The following is a 16,434-nucleotide window of genomic DNA, read 5'->3' as shown; positions in this document are numbered from 1 at the left end:
TGGAAGCCAGGGAAGGTCATGTCTTCCTTCGTCCCTCTTCTCCCCCAGTTCACCTGCCTGCAGATACCTTTAGTTGCTTTAGTCATAACAATCTTCCCATCTGTGGTTATTACTGAGCTTAGATGCTTATGTGGTCAAGGAAGTGACACAGTTTTCAGTAGTGTCTGTGGTTGTCTTAGAAGTGCAAGTGTGTGTGTGTCATCTGCTCACAGGGCACATGGGAGGTGGCAATGGCTGAGGCCAGAGTGGGGCACTCTGAGAGAGCTAACTACGTTTTCAAGTGCTGCAGCCTTGCTGAGGACTCCCACTGGCCAGGCTAAATGTCTGTGGGACTTGCGTGAAGTCCATACCTGCCGTACAGTGGGCAGGGCCACCTGGCTCTGCTGCCAGGTGTGATCCAGTTGCCTCTGTTTCGCATGAGCCATAGAATGGCCTGAGGATTTCATCCAGCTGTGGGTTCTAAGTCCAGGGTGGAACCCAGGAGTCTGCATTTGTGAGAAATGGGCAGATGCTGGTGGTGATGTCTAGAGCACACCCAGCTCCACAAGCCCACAGGCAGCTGGGCTTCAGGTGCCCACCAGGTCTGACTAGTGTTACTGCACTGGGTGCAGGTGGCCCGAGCTTGACCTGAGGAGACACTTGGCCCCCAGGGCCCTCTGAGAGTTTTACCCAGTGTGGATGTTTGCTCTGTCTCTGCAGCACGTCCTACGCATTTCCCTGCGACGTTGCAGTGCTTATCTTTGGGGCCTCCTCCCCCAGTGGTGTGTCCCAGGCATCTTCACAGGCATGAATCCACACCATGGTGTGTATGGCTGGCACACACATTCGTTTACCCCCAGAAGATAAGCTTCTGACCAGAGTTCAGCATGCAACCGAGGGTAAGGCGCACATTGGCTGTGGGCTAGAGGCAGGAAGTGTTTGAGAACAGCCAGCCTCACCACATGAGACCAGTACTTCCCCAAGTCTCTGATGTAGTATGCGAGGAAGGAGCGTATTCTTACTTTGGCCCTGTCCGATGGGTTAAGAGCCTCATTTGAGCACCTACTGAAATCTAACTTCAAATTCACTCGTGGACATTCTCGTCTTGTTCGCATCACCTCAGTGACTGACCTAGTGTGGATGTTGGCTTCGATATTGTCACCCAAAGTCTCTTTGTCCATGCATCCACTGCTGGCTCATATGACATTCCAGGTACAGCTGCCCTCAGGAACCTCTCATGTTTAAGTGCCTGGCTCTGTCTGTCTTTCCTCCCACCTCCCCTTCTGTTGTTCTCCAGAAACCTGACTTGCATCCCTCCCGTAGTTTAAAATGTGAGGTTTCCCTCTGGTGGAATAAGTCCCCTGTTCGAACGTTTGGCACATGGTTTGAACATTTATTCGCCTCTTAAACTAGCATAAGGGTCTCAGGAGTTGCCGCCGAAGCACTGGGATAGCCAGGCGAGCACACCTCAGCCAGTTCTGCAGTATCACTTGTCAGCAGGGGCCTCTGGAATGTAAGAGCCAAGTCAGTGTCAGGGTCCCATCCTGCAGGGTCCCTCACAGGCGGTTTCCTTCCACAGTGGTGCTGTGGAGTTGGCAGACAACACTTGAGGATGGCCTGTGACTGTGGGCCGGTCCCTCAGCAGAGTCTCGGCACCCTCACCTGGGCAGCCAGGGAGCACCCTGCCTACGTCACAGTGTGGGATATGTGGTGCCTGCTATGCTGGGGACAGATAAGTCTGCCTCCTCCATCAGGGCAAGTTGGGTATCTTTTTATAAGACAAGGGGGTTCGAAACAGCCAAAAACCTTGCTTGTCTGGCTGTGGAGTCTGTTCCGAATGTAGTAGTGGTACTCGTTACCTTTGTTTGAGAATAAAGATAAGAGTTGGTGTCTCAACACTGAAAGGTTTTTCACTCTCACAACAGGTGTTAGCACCATTTTGTAGCCAGGAAGTTGAGGTTCAGCGGGGCCCCCAGCTGATTAAGGACTTTGAAGACAGACTTTGTGCTCACCCCCATGCTGAGCCAAGGAATCAGGAACTCATTGGAGAGGCAGGGCTTGGGGAAGAAAACGTCTCGTCCCAGCACCCATTTGGGATTTCACAGAAATGGAGTTAACCTGGCCCAGGCAAGGACTTACCTTTCTCCTCTTCCCCAAAGATGTCTTGAAGAAACTTCTCCAGGGCCTGGCCGTGCTGCTGGTACTGAGTCCCAGACAGTTTGATGCCAACATCAAAGGGGGCGTTGAACTAGGAGGTAGGATGACACAGGAGGCATCAGCAGTCACACCCCACCCCACCCAGGCACAGAGAGAGGCTCAGGACGGGGCTCAGTGTGCTCTGCCCGTCAGGCCTGTGTCTCCCCTCCTTCAGGCTCCTCCCTCACCTTCTGGTCTCTGCCCATGTTTCCAGCCTCAGCCTCTCTTGAGTTGCTAATGGACCATGGAACCCCTAATGTTTCTTTTCTCTCTTCTGGTTTTAGAAGACAGGCGATTGAATCACTGCCAGTGGAATTTACAACCTCAGCAGGAAGGGTGGGGGCAATGTATGTATCTGGCATGCAGGCTGCTCACCTGGGAGATGGTCCCGAGCTGTCCTCGCCCACCTTTCTCTGTTCTCACCTAGCTTCCTCCCTCAGCTGTTCCTCCTCTGGACACAGGCCTGTTGTTGCATGGGAGACCAAACGGGAAGCTGGGTGTTTCCTAGAAGGGAGCTTCCAGCCAGGTCCTTTCTTCCTTCTGTACCTGTGTCTCCCTCCCTTTCCCTGGTTTCTGAGATGGTTCTTTGCAGGTCACAGCACTGGGGAAGCATCGGAGAGGTCCATTTGTGGTCCTGTCCTAGATCTTCCCTCGTGGAAAGCCGGGACTAAACTGTCTCTTTTGTTGGTGGCCACCTTGGCCTGGTGTGTTGGTCACTCAGTAATTTGAATGTGTCCACAAAGGCGCCTTAGTGCTGAAAAGGAGCCCTGATATTTACGTCCTTTCCCCAGCCCTCGCAGTGAAGCCCAACGAGGTGGAGTGACCTGCCCAAGGGCACAGAGGGGATTGTTGGCCAAGGAGTAGAAAGCAGGACCCAAAGTCCACCCACCCACCGCAGTATGCAGAGCCTGTATTTCATCAAGCCAGGCCATGTGCCTGATTCCTGCTCCCATTCCATCCCTCAGTGATCCCGTGAGGCAGGGCTGCCCTGTCCCCAGCTCAGAGGTGAGGAGATAGGCTCAGAAGTTCCAACATGGGAACAGCCATGTGTTCCCTTTGCCGAAACATGTAGCCCTGAAGGTGCAGTAAGCCAAGGATGGGGAAATTGGTGTCTTTAGGGAACTGGAGCTTCCTCCTTGCTTTGGAAAATGCCCATTTTCCTTCTCCAGAGAGGGGTGGTCAGATCACCTGCCAGTCATCTTAGGAAGCCGCTGGGCTGGTCTGATGGGAAATGTGCTTCAAGTGCTCCAAACAGGCCCTGGAAAGTGTAGATTTCCTCAGCCCACCTGTTCAGTGGGTGTTGCGTTGGCCTCAAAAATCTTGTAGTTCTGAATGTGATTTTGGATGAGGTGGAACCAGAATGGAAGAGGTCTGCATGGCACTCAGGGCTCAGTTTGTGCTTTGGCCTCCCCAGTCCTTACCAATCGTGCCCCCCAGTTTCCAGGCTTCCTATCCAGGCTAGTTAGTTTCCTTTCCTGGCTCTGGCAAAGGCTGGGCGACTGTTTGTTCCAGGTCAGTGACTTCTCATCACCTAGTCCTCTTCCCATCTGAGCCAGCCTGGAGCTCCTTGCCTAGGGAAAGCCTCCTGGTATGAGCCTGAGGATTTGCAGGCCACACAGGGAGGACCAGGACTCTCACACATGGTGGAGGAAGGGTTCTGGCTGTGGAGGGTCATGGAGCACGTCCTCAGGGAGCCTTTTGCCCGAGACGGGAGCAGAGGATGGGGATAGGAAAATCAGAAACGCAGGACTCCTCTGCTGCTCAGAGCAGCAGAGGGCAGGGTCTGCAGTCAGCCCCGGCTGCACACCTCGAGCACGTGAACTTACCTCTCTGAACTGATGTTTCCTGTCTATGAAGTGGGTAAAACGCCAACCCTGCTTGCCTTGTGGGTTGTTGTAGAGGTTAAATGACAATAAGGATAGAGTGTGGGCTGGGTGTGGCTTAGTGGTAGGGCACTTCCTAGCATGGGCAAGGGCCTGGGTTCCATCCTTAGTGCCACAGAAATAAAATAGAAAAGGTAGCACAGATTACAGATGAGACCACTTTACACAGGTGAGAAGCTGAGGCCTGGTCTTTCCCTCTGCCCAAGACTCTCTCTGGCTGCCCAGTCCCGCCCTCTCCACAGTGCTTGCTCCTGAAGCCCTTCCCTGCTGAGGGTGCTGCTGCTGCCTGTGGCAGGACCATGCTGACAGGGCCTGGGAGGGCCTGGGTCTGTACTCCCCAAGCCCAAGGGGCACAGCCAGCAGAGACACCGGAAAAAAAGCTGTGCCCTTGGGACTTAGCCCTGAAGGAGCCCTCAAGGAGCTTCTGAGCAAGCATTCCCTTCTCCACTGCTGGGCTGAGCCAGTGCCCAGTCACTGGAGGAGGCATCTGCTATGGCTGCAGAGGCTTGAAACCAGCCCACCTTAGGCAGCACTGCCCCTCAGTCCCCATGCAGCTCCCCAGATGTGAGGAACTGCATGTGTGTGAACTCCCTCCTTGCCCCATCTGGTCAGTCCAAGAGGGCACCCTGCCCCATGCACAGGTTTCAGAGAATGCCTCGTTGCATGGTCCTGTTGCCTGCCATGATGTGCATCTTGGACGCAGTGGGGTGAGCGGATGGGGCTACAGAAGAGCTCTAGACAGCAGTGGAGCCCAGCACAGGGACACCAGCCTGCAATGCAGTACCCTGGGAGGGTTAGGTAGGAGAATCACAAGTTCCAGCCTGGCCTGAGCAGTTCAGAGTCTTAACAAGACCTTCACTTGGGACATTTAACGAGGGCAGGGGATGGAGGTCAGTGTAAAGACCCTAAGTGATGGAGCAGCGCATAGTACTTGCAGTGATCAGCAGAGAGGCAGTGAAAGCAGTTGGAAGAGGGCTGTGAGCCTCAGCTGCTGAGGCACTCTTGGGGCTGCTGGAGGCCACAGGCACCAGAAGCCCAGAGCCTCCCAACACCAAGGAGAGGCTGCACTTCCCCAGTCCATGAATTGGGCATTCAGCCCAGTGGTGACAGGCGTGGCAGTGTAGTGGATTGCTGTTGTTGGGTTCACCCCAGGGGACCCGGCTTAGCTGCAGCAAGATGTGGCCACCTAATGCTTATGAGAAACCATTCCCTGAGCCAGAGCCAGCCTCACAGGAAGGTTACCAACAATTCCCCCCCACATCCCTCTACACCCCCGCTGCGAATCCTTAAGCTGTCTCTGCAGGTTTTCCTTGTCCCATTCAAGATTTGTCATAGCTGAGTGTTGTGGTGCAGACCTATATATAACCCAGTGCTCTGTGAGGCTCAGGCAGGAGGACCTCAAGTTCCAACCCAACCTAGGTACTTGAATGATTTAGACCCTGTCTCAAAACAAAAAAGGGCTCATAGCTCAGCAAAAGGGCCTTGGGTTCAATCCTTCACACCAAAATCAGACAGACTTCATCCACCTGACTACAGGTGAGACTAGCAGCCCACTCCCCTGTGTCCACAGTTCGTCTCCAAGCACTCCGTCCTCATGTTCAGGCCTGTGAGGCCCCTGATGGTCCCCTCTGAAATTGCCTGGTGTCCACTAGTACCTTCCCTCCCTGGCTCTCAGCACCTTACAGTCCTGTGCTTTTTTTTTTTTTTTTGTACCCAATATTGAACTCAGGACTTTGCAATTGTGAGGCAGGTACAGCACCATTGAGCTAAATCCCTGGCACTCCTGTGCTCTTAAGGCAAAGTTACTTAGATATTTTTCTCTTGGACAAAGGCCTCAGAGTCCCGTGCAAAGCTCAGCTGTTTGGGGCTAATTTTTTGTAGGGAACTATTCTACATAATTTTAGGAAAAAATCATTTTACAATTAAATTATGATTAGACCTAGTCTTCTTGCCAGGCTGGCTATAATATGCCAAAACAGAACTCCATTTTTGCCTCTGATCACAGCTGAGACCTCAGTGGTCCAGTGATGCTGTGACACTGCAGGGCAAGATTACATCAGCTGAAGACATCCTGGCTCCTTGAGAACCAGAAGTAAGAGAAAGGCATTGCCCCTTGCCCAGCAAGGGACCAGTTCCTTAACTCATTCCACCTACTATTGTAAGAATGCTTTCCTTACATCCTCATCAACATAAGAACCTTATTGTCAACATAAAATCCTCATTGTTCTAGGATTACCACAGCCCCCTAGGTCACCTGATGCTCCCTCCAATTATTGTGTGTACCCAATAAATAGTGGTGCTCTCCGAGAGTCTTTATCTATGCCTGCTCTGAGGCACTGACATCCCGGGCCCCCATATACTTTGAAATTACACAAGTCTCTGTTGCCTTTTTTCTTTAGCCCTCGCCATCCCCCTTCCTAGGCAGGCAGAGGATTGATCTGGTAGTTTACAATTTCTGTGTAGCTTGAAGACAGGACCCCAGTCACAGCTGCCTCTTCTGCCCTTCTTCCCACACATGCCAAAAACCACAAGCCCTCGGACCTGCAGAGCACAAACCTGGATCTCCAGCTCATCCTCAGCTGCCTGCCCTCTGCCCTCTGGGCGGAGCCAATCTTCCAGGGCTCGGGGCTGTAGTTTGGTTGGTGGCTGCTTGGACTCCTTTCTCTGCTGTAAGGGAGAAGCAGGTGTTCTTTAGGTCCCAAGTCTGCCTGTCTTCCTAGGCCATAGTCCTGTGCTCTGGGAGACAGCAGAGCCCCCACCCAGGTCACATAGCTGTGCGCTGAGTGGCAGGGCCTGGAGCAGAAAGGGCTCACCTGGGCTTTCTGATGGCCAGGGCTCAGGAAGCTGGAGCCAGCCATGGACAAGTCCACCCAGAACACACTGAGGAGCAGCAGGCTGCAGAGAGTCCTCACCGAGATCATGGCCTCCACTGGATGGTGACAGCTGGGCCTGGGGGAGAGTCTTGGGCAGCTTACCTTACCCCTTGATGGGGCTGAGAGCCTGTTGGGTGAGAACTTTTGACCTGGGGTTGTAACTGCATCCCCAAGGTAAAAGAGAGCTGAAGCTGGGTGCTGCCTTCCAGAACCATGCAGGGCAGGCTGCTTAGCAATAGGACCTCTGTGGTGGAGGACGGGGGTGTCTGCCCTCCTGTCTCATCTCCCAGGCCTGGAGGAGCTTGTGCCAGATTTTTTTTCCAGTACTGGGGATTGAATTTAGGACCTTGCATTTGTGAGGCAGGTACAGTGCCACTGAGCTAAATCCCTGGCCCTGTGCATGAATTTTTAACACAGGATAATAAAGCAGAACCAGCAAGGTCCACAGGGGATATGGGGATTGGGACACCCCTTAAAGAAAACTCTGAGCCGCAAGCCTGACTTAGGCTGTCTGCTCTCCCCCTTGTTTAGATAGACCTGCTAAGGTCCAGAGGAAAAAAAATGAATGGTTAGCAGCCCTGTGTAAATTAAACCTATGCACACATACACACGCACGCGCACACACACACCCCAAGGGTTGGGTGCTGCACCTACCTGGACTCCCTGTGCAGGTGGTGCACAGGGGCAGACAGTCTGGTACTTATATAGGAAGTCTGCTATGTGCTTTCATCCGGGGAGCTCATGTCAGAGGTGGCCCAGCTGCCAAGGGCTGACTGACATTCCATGGAAACTAACAATGCTCTTCGCCACCAGGAACCAACAGTGGAGATCAGGCACTTGAGGGATGGCTGGGTTGGCATGGCGTGGCATGTGTGCCTACCCCAGCTGCCCTTGCCAACGAGCACAGGGACATGTCTGTGTCAGGGGCCTGGCCCTGGTGCAGATGGCTTGCTCCCTTTCTGTAAGATGAGGTTACCCTTCCCAGATCTCCAAGCCACATCCAGTTCCAGCACCGAGGCTCACGGAACTCCCGTGTGAGGACTGCCCTGCTTCACACACTACACCCAGCTTACCTTCCTCCGTTTTGAGGGGAGTGGTACAAGGTGACTGCCTTTGGCTGTGGAGTTTTGTTTTTGTCTTTTGCTGTGTTGTATGGAACCCAGGGTTTCATGTGGTCTGCAAGCACTATGCTGAGCTAAACTCCCAGCCTGGCCTATGTTTCCAACAGCAGCAGGCTGCTCCTTCGGTGAATGTTGCCCATTCTGGGTGAGGCCTGATTGGACCTGGAAGTGGGAGTCTTGTAGCCCAGGGCTGGCTCAGGTCCTCCTGTGCTGTCGCCTTAAGCAGGTGACATCATTGACAACCCCGGTGCTTAGGGCCCTGCATCTCAGATCCCTTTAGGGAGTGAAGGGAGGATGGCAGTGAAAGCACTTACAACTCTAAAGAACCCTCCAGAAGGAAATGGCTGGTATGACCTACACCCTGGGGCTTTCGAGCATCTGCCATAGCCACTGCTTGGAGATGCCAGGTGCCGGGGATTCTCCCTGAGCTTCACTAAACTGATGCCCAGGCCAAGAGAACTGCTTGTAGGAGTCCCCGGTGTTTGGAGGGATGTGTGCTGGGCTGGGCTGTGCTGGGATCGCAGGCAGGAGAGGCTGCAGTGGTGGTGGATTGGGGCAGGGAGCAGGCCTGGTGCAGGACAGGCGGGCAGCAGGGACGAAGGCATGGGGCAGGTTGCAGTAAAAGGGCCGAAAGGTGGTTTGGGTCAGGTTGGGGATGCTCCTTCAATCTGCTAGCCCCAGAAGCATGGAGGGAGGCCAGTGACCAGTTGTAAACAGGGGATAGACAGAACCAGAGTTAACAAAAGAATTGGAAAGTCTTCCAAACTCAAGAAACCAAACCCTTTATGTCACTAGAAAGTAAACGAATGCCAGGGCCGAGGATTTAGCTCCGTGGTTCCAGTGCCTGCCTCACAAGTGCAAGGACCTGAGTTCAATCCCCGGTACAAAAAAAAAACAAAAAAAACAATGCCGGGGGGCCACGTTCTCATGTAGGCCTTGGACAAATCCCAGGCCTCAGCCTGCACTCTTGACTTCTGCTGCGCAGTTCTCTTCTGATTGGCCATCTACTCTGCCATGAGTACGGTCTTTGGGAAGATGGTCTGCCCTGTGTGAGGAACCTGGACAGGCCATCTGGGTGGGATAATGTTGGCAGCAGACTCAGTTGCCAGATGACCATGCAAGCTACCGGAAGGCCTGGGGTTGGGGTAGAAACTTGGATGGGGGGGAGCAGCTGGAATTATAGGTGTATCTGAGCTGAATCCCTCTATAGAATGGGGAGACTGTGGAACTCATGTTGAAGAGCATTCCATATTTAATCCCAGAAGAATGGGTGGGTCACCCGGAGCCAAGGAAGCTCTGACACCTGAGCTCAGCCCTCTGTCCTGAAGACGGAAATAGTGGACAGAAATCCTGAGCCCTCAGAAAAGCCCTGAAGGCTTTTCAGGACCACATCCCCAAACTTTTCCAAACAGAACTCCCTGAACCACGGTGACCAGGCACCTGCTGAGACCCGAGGGGCCGTACCTGTGCAGGAAGCCTCAGAGGCAGGAGCTGCCTGTAGATCTTAGTTACGTGTCCATGAGTAAACATTGCGCTGTGCTGCATTATCTCAACAGTGCAGTCACCTGGAGTGGAGCCCAGCCGCATGCTGCAGAGTCCAGGATGCATAGAGGAGGCAGGGGAGGGAGGAAAAGCCAAGTGTACAGGACCTTTGGACGGTGGACATGCCCAGAGTGCCACACAGCCCCTCAGCTGTGCTGGGGATTCAGGAAGCTGGGTCTGGGGGGAGGATGAGGGCCAAGCCAGGCTGACGGCTCCTCCGCCTGTAGCCGAGCAGAGACAGGGTAAGGTCACCTCTGTCTGCCTGTCGGCTGGGGGGTCCCCTTCCCCTGCTGTTCCTTTGAGGAGCTGCCCTTGTGACCGGACCAGAGGCCTTGTCATCACTGAGCTAATTGCTGTTTGTAGTGGTGCCTGAGAACAGGCTCTCTTTATTCACTTTGCACTATGTCTTCTGTACTGATAACTGGTTTACCACGCACTTCCCCTCTGTGGCACTGGGGAGCAAACCCAGGGATACTGTACCACCGAGCTACAGCCCTAGCCCTTTTTATTTTGAGATAGTCTTGTGATCCTCCTGCCTCTGCCTCCCAAGTGCTGACATCACAGGTGGGCACCACCACAACATCCAGGAACTGCAATTTTAGCAGTTTAAGGTGCATGTGCTATAGTTGGCTGGAGTTGGAAACCACAGTCAGCATTCTGTTGAGGCTTCCCTTAGTTTCTTCCAGGCCCTCATGGTTCCACTCATATCACTGTTTTGTTCCCAGTCAGTTACTTTTAAAATTTGTGTTTCTTTAATCATTACATTATTATAGGTTTATCACCTATTTATATTTTCCCCTGTGATTTGCATGTTAATATTGCCTTTTACTATTTTGATCAACTTTTTAAAAATTGATTTATTGGTACATTTTAGATGTACATAAAGATCACATTCATCATAGCACATAACTTTTTTTTGTTTTGTTTTGTTTTGTTTTTTTGAGACAGGGTCTCACCATGTAGTTGAGACCGACCTGGAACTCACTATGTAGCCCAGGCTGGTCTCGAACTCACAGCGATCCTCCTGCCACAGCCTCCCGAGTGCTGGGATTACAGGCGTGCGCCACCACGCCTGGCCTCATAGTATATATCTTGATTCTTTTTCTCCAGTCCCCTCTCCTCCCTTCAGCCCCTCCTCCCTTCCTTATTTAGAAAAGGTTTGTTTCCATTTTTTTCCTTCTATTCTTCTTTTCTTTTCCCTTCCTTCCTTCTCCACCCCCTTTCCCTTGTTCTCCTTCTCATTTGAACGTTCTCTTCCTATTTCATAGTGTCTTAAACAATTTTGAGTTGGGTCTTTAAACTTGGAGATCTGATTTTTTTTTTTTTTTTTAGTTCTTTGTATATTCTAGATATTAGTCTTTCATCTGGGAAACAGCTGGCAAACATTTTTTCCCAAACTATGGGTTCTCTCTTCTCTCTGTCAGTGGTTTCTTTTGCTGTGCAAAAGCTTTTTAATAAGGTGAAATCCCAGTTGTTGATTCTTTATGATATTTCCTGTGTGGTGTGGGTTTTGTTCATGAAGTCTTTGCCCACACCAGTTTCTTCAAGAGTTCTGTCTATTCTCTCTTCCAGGAGATTTAGTGTTTCTGTTTTAATATTTAGATCTTTGATCCATTTTGATCTTAGTTTAGTGCATGGTGAGAGATATGGGTCTACTTTTAATCTTCAGCAAGTGAAAAGCCAGTTTCTTTTAAAAGATAAGGTAGCTGTATGTGGAGTTGTTTCTTCATTTTCTAATCTGTTCCATTGATCCTTGGGTATGTGTTTTTTGTTTGTTTTGTTTTGCCAGTACCACACTGTTTTTACCACAGTAGCTTTGTAGTATAGTTTCAGGTCAGGGATTACGATGCCTCCTGCCTTGCCATTGTCGCCCAAAATTGCTTTTGCTTTTCTAGGTCTCTTCTAGTTCCAAATGAATTTTGGATTGATTTTTCTTATTCTGTGAGGTATACTATTGGTATTTTAATTGAGATTGCATTAAATCTATATAACCATTTCAGAGGTATATACATTTTCACTATATTTGTTCTTCTTGCCCAAGAACGAGGGATATCTTTCCATTTTGATCTCCTTTTTTTGATCTTTCCTCTTTGATCTCCTTTTTCAGAGTACTGTAGTCTTCAGTATAAAGGTCTGTTACTTCTTTTGTTAGGTTGATTCCTGAGTATTTTATTACTTTTATGCTATTTGAAAGGTGCAGTTTCTCCAATTTCTCTCTCCGTTTGTTATTTGTATACAGGAAAACTATAGAGTTTTGAGTGTTGACTTTGTATCCAGCTATGCTACTGAATTTGGTTATTAAATCTAGAAGTCTTTTGGTGGAAATTTTGGGGTCTTTTTTGTAGAGGTAACATGCTACCCACAAATGATAATTTAATTTCTTCCCTTCCTTCTTATTCTTTTTTATTTCTTACTCTACTCTAATTGCCCTGGTTAATGTTTCCACAACTATATTGAATAGGAGGAGTAGTGATAGTGGAAACCCTTGTCTTGTTTCTAATTTTATTTCATTTACTTATTTTATTTATTTTTTTGGTACTGGGGATGATATTTGGACCTTGCACTTGCAAGGCAGGTGGCAGCACTACTGAGCTAAATCCCTAGCTTGTTTCTGATTCTAAAGTGAAAACTTTACAATGTTGTTGGCTCTTAATATGTTGTTGATTTGTCATAAATGGCTTTTTATCAGATTGAGAAAAAGACTACCTATTCCAATTTTCTGAGTTTTTTAAAAATCATGAATGGGTGTTGACTTGTCAAATGCTTTTTCTGCATCTATTGAGATGATCTTTTGGGCAGGGTCCCAGGGGTTGAGCCTGGGACCATGCACTGCCACTGAGCTAAATCCCCAGCCCATCATATGGTTTTTGTCTTTGGTTCTTGTTCATATGGTATATTACACTTATTGATTTGCATATGGTCAACCATTCCTGCATCCTTGGGATGCATCTTACTTGGTCGTGGTGTATAATCTTGATTATTTGCTGCATTTTGTCAGTTTCTTATTGAGGACTTTTGTATCTGTGTTCATTACGGAGACTGGCCTGTAGCTCTCTTTTTTTTGTTGGATCCTTCTCTGGTTTTGATATTAGGTTAATGTGTATTTCCAGGAATAAGTTTGTAAGTATTGTTTCCCTTTCAATTTCATTAAGGAGTTTGAGGAGTGATGGCACTAGATAGTCTCTAAATTTCTTGTAGAATTCAGCAGTGAATCCCTCAGGGCCTGAGATTTTCTTTGTTGGTAGGTTTTTTTTGTTTTTTTTGTTTGTTTGGTACTGGGGATCAAACTGAGGACCTTGTGCTTTCAAGGCAGGCATAGTGCCACTGAGCTAAATCCACGGCGCTGTTCATAGGTTTTTAATTACGTCTTCATTTTCATTGACTGATTTTGGTTTATTTAGAATTTTTATATCTTCTTGATTTGGCTTTGGTCATTCAGAAGTACCTAGGAACCTGTCCATTTCATCTGTGTTTTCAATCTTATTAGAGTGCAGTTTCTCTTTTTTTTTCTTGAAACAAAACATTTATTGATATATTTTATTTTTTAATTGAGTTCATTGGTACATTTTAGGTATACAGTAAAGATATACTTTAGATTTACATGATGATAACACACATCATAGGGAATTTGCATCTGTACATATGCTATATCTTGCCTCTTCTTTTTGGCCAATTCCCCCCTCAATCCACCTCCCTTCCTTATGTACAAAAGCTTCGTTTCCATTTTTCTTCTATTTTCACTCTTCTTTCTTGTCCCTTCCTTCCTTTCTCCCTTCCCCCTACCATGTTCCCTTTCCCAAATGAACACTGTCCTCCCATTTAACATTATACATTGTAGCCTTTATTTCCACTTTCAGTTTCTCACACCAGAGAAACAGTGCAGTAGATTTACTTCTCCTAAGAGTGTGGTCTCGACTTCGCTCCTCGCCGGAGCAACGCTTCCTCGCTTCTCTCCACCAGCTAGGATGAGCGAGCTCCTCCGCTCCAGGAAAAGGAGAGGGAACCACAGGGAAGAAGATAATCATCTCCCCCGCCCCACCCCCAGAGCAAAAGGGGTAGTCGAAGTCCTGTCTTTCAGGTTTCCTGGGACACCGACTCCAAGCAGTGAAAGTGGCGGGAGCAGCAGTCCCAGTGGCATCCATAGCCCAGACCGGGCCAGTGGGCCGGAGAGCCGCTGCCAGGTCATGCTTGATCCAGCCCTTGCCTGAACGGTCTGCACTGTGCAGAGGCCCTTACTTCTACATCAACCAGACCCTGAAGGAGGAGCACTTTCACAGCCTTTAGCACCGAGGACGGCCTCTGACTCGATGAACCGGAAATTCTTACCTTCTGTGAAGGACCAGTGTTGTGTGCAGATTTGATACTTCAACTCACGACTTGTTTGGAAAAATGGCACACAAAAAACCCCACCCTTTGGCTTTTCGGCCCATTTGAAGTAACAGGTTGACAGGCAGTTGTTTACTTGTGATTCTGCTGCACTATTGCAATTTCAAAGGGGCCTCGAAGAAATTTATTATAGGATTCTTTTGACGGAGGGTATGGATCTATGTTGAGGGAGTGGTGTGAGGAAATTTTTTTCTTTTTTGTTTTGTTTTGGTGTGGGTTTTTTTGTTGTTGTTGTTTTGTTTTTTTGAGACAGGGTCTCCCTATGTATTTGGGAATGATCTGGAACTCACTATGCAGCCCAGGCTGGTCTCAAACTCACAGATCCTCCTGCTTGTTTTGGTGTGGGTTTTTTTGTTGTTGTTGTTTTGTTTTTTTGAGACAGGGTCTCCCTATGTATTTGGGAATGATCTGGAACTCACTATGCAGCCCAGGCTGGTCTCAAACTCACAGCGATCCTCCTGCCTCAGCCTCCCGACTGCTGGGATTACAGGAGTGCGCCACCACACTGGCTAGAAAATTTCATCTTTGTGTCGCATCCACAGTGTGTCCAATCCAGAGTGATTTCTCAATCTGTCAACTAGAAGCTCTACTTTATGTAAAAGGGTCTTTGAAAAGTGCGGGATCTTCAATTTTTTTAATTCAATAAACTAGTGAAGAGTATCTAGTTTCCATGAAAAACAAATTTTTTTTCCAAAAAGTAGGAAGCTTGACTCAGCCTTGCACTGACATTAATCACCTACTACCTCTTAGTATATATATAGACATCCTATGGAAAGGGCGCTGTGTGTTTCCACAGAACGATCAGATCCAATTTACTGTGGAACTGAAGCACTCTCCCTAGTGATGGTCTCCACTCTTCGTTATATATTCCTCCTTCCAGGGAGACTGTCCTTTAGACTCTTGTATAGCCAGATAACTTCTGTATCTTACTAGAAAGTACTGCACAGTTCCGGAAGTCAAGGAACACACGACCACTGTGGGTCCTACGTGAAGCGTGTACGTTGTGTCAGCAGCGTCTGCGATCTTACGTCGTCCCATCTCGTCACGTCAGTGGCCAAGGCACAGATGGATGCCGATAAGTCCTAAACCAGCCGAACTGAGGTCCAAAATAACCAGCAGGGAAGGCACCCCCGACAGGACTAGGGGGCCACATTCCATTACTGACTCTGTTATGGCTTAGAAGGAAAAGAGCAGAGGGGCTGTCCGTCAAACAAGACGGTAGAATACAAGGAGGGGCACGCTCCTGTGTTGTTTTGTCATACTGGGGAGCCAGCCGAGTTTGAATAACGAAGGCCAGGATGTTTCATCTTCCTCTCTGATGAGCCGTCTGAAGAAGGAGCCAGGCTGCATTGGGTCACCTGCTCTGGACGGTTCCGGGGGCCAACCTGCCACTGGATGTAGAGGAAGCGCCTCAGAGCCCACCGAGGTCTCTGCCTGCTCCCTGTCCACTCCCTTTGCGCTGCAGTCCACGCCCCTCCACCTGGCAGCCACAATGCACACAGCAGAGCTGAGATGCTTGGATGGCTCTGGTAAGAGGACTTTGCTGTTTTTCGAGGTTGAAAAGGATGTAGGGAACAGCATGGGGTTCTGTTTTCTCACAACTCAAATCTTGAAAATGAAGTCTGTTCCAGAAGAGAGTAACATGCACCTCGTTTCCACAGTCTGTTTCTCCTTCAGGGACAGAATTTAAAGGCCAGTAGCGGAGGGGCAGGGATTTAGCTCAGTGGTTCCACTGCCTACCTCACAAGCAAAAGGATCCAAATTCGATCCTGGGTGCCAAAATAAATAAATAAATAAAGGCCAGTAGTGGGATGGGGAAGCTAGTGTTATGGGGCAATAGTTACAGCCCAGGCCATGCTTAAAGAGCATGGGGTTTTGACAGAATTTTTTAATGCTTCTTGTTGTTGTTGTTTTAATTCTTTACTAACTCATCCAGATTTAAAAACCAGATGTTTGACAAGAACTTTGGATCTTAATGGGTTTGATGGCAGGGAATATGGAAAGGAAATGTTTGCTGCTAACATTTTGTCTATCGATAAAAGAAACAACTAAATGCTCTAAGAAGACAAGCTGAGCTCTCAAACAGATGTGTATATAACACTTCGGAAACACCAGGAGGACTCCCTCAGGCTCAGTGGATGGCGCCCTACTGAAACAAAATGTGTATTAACAAGAAAATGTAAAAATGGAGGAAGCAAACTCTTCCCCCACTCAACTAAAAGATATGGAAGATGAAACCATCACCAGGACAAAAGGATTTTCTCCAAATGAGTACCCTCACAGTGCTGGGTTGGCAGTTATCCCTCTTACTCTGCTTAGTGCAAGAAACCATCTTCATCCTGTTTGCACATTGTCTACAGCCTTGCAGCATGGGATACATTTCTATTATAAGGCTATTTGGTAGTGACAATGGGTGTATGTTAAATCTTCTAGTTCAATCTAGTAAAACCTTGT

At 48.9% G+C, this 16,434-nt stretch overlaps 1 protein-coding gene and 1 pseudogene across 3 annotated transcripts; one reads left to right on the top strand and one right to left on the bottom strand.

Moving 5' to 3' along the window:
* Positions 1-1,410: 1,410 nt before the first annotated feature.
* On the bottom strand, positions 1,411-6,979 carry Ghrl (ghrelin and obestatin prepropeptide). Of its 3 annotated transcripts, none has more exons than XM_010619285.1 (4): positions 6,872-6,979; positions 6,615-6,725; positions 2,119-2,227; positions 1,411-1,485 (listed from the first exon to the last, which is right to left on the bottom strand). In XM_010619285.1, exons 1-4 carry the CDS (start codon positions 6,977-6,979, stop codon positions 1,466-1,468), a joined length of 348 nt encoding a protein of 115 aa, XP_010617587.1. In that variant the 3' UTR covers positions 1,411-1,465. The 3 variants fall into 3 exon arrangements, with proteins under 3 accessions (XP_010617587.1, XP_010617597.1, XP_010617607.1); XM_010619295.1 differs by having other exon boundaries at positions 6,615-6,722; XM_010619305.1 differs by lacking the exon at positions 6,615-6,725.
* Positions 6,980-13,391: 6,412 nt separating this feature from the next.
* On the top strand, positions 13,392-13,905 carry LOC117287488 (annotated as a pseudogene).
* Positions 13,906-16,434: the final 2,529 nt, after the last annotated feature.

Source organism: Fukomys damarensis, unplaced genomic scaffold, assembly GCF_012274545.1.
Source record: "Fukomys damarensis isolate Sample0158 unplaced genomic scaffold, DMR_v1.0_HiC HiC_scaffold_24, whole genome shotgun sequence".
Lineage (NCBI taxonomy): Eukaryota > Metazoa > Chordata > Mammalia > Rodentia > Bathyergidae > Fukomys > Fukomys damarensis.
This window is presented reverse-complemented; position numbering and strand designations above follow the sequence as displayed.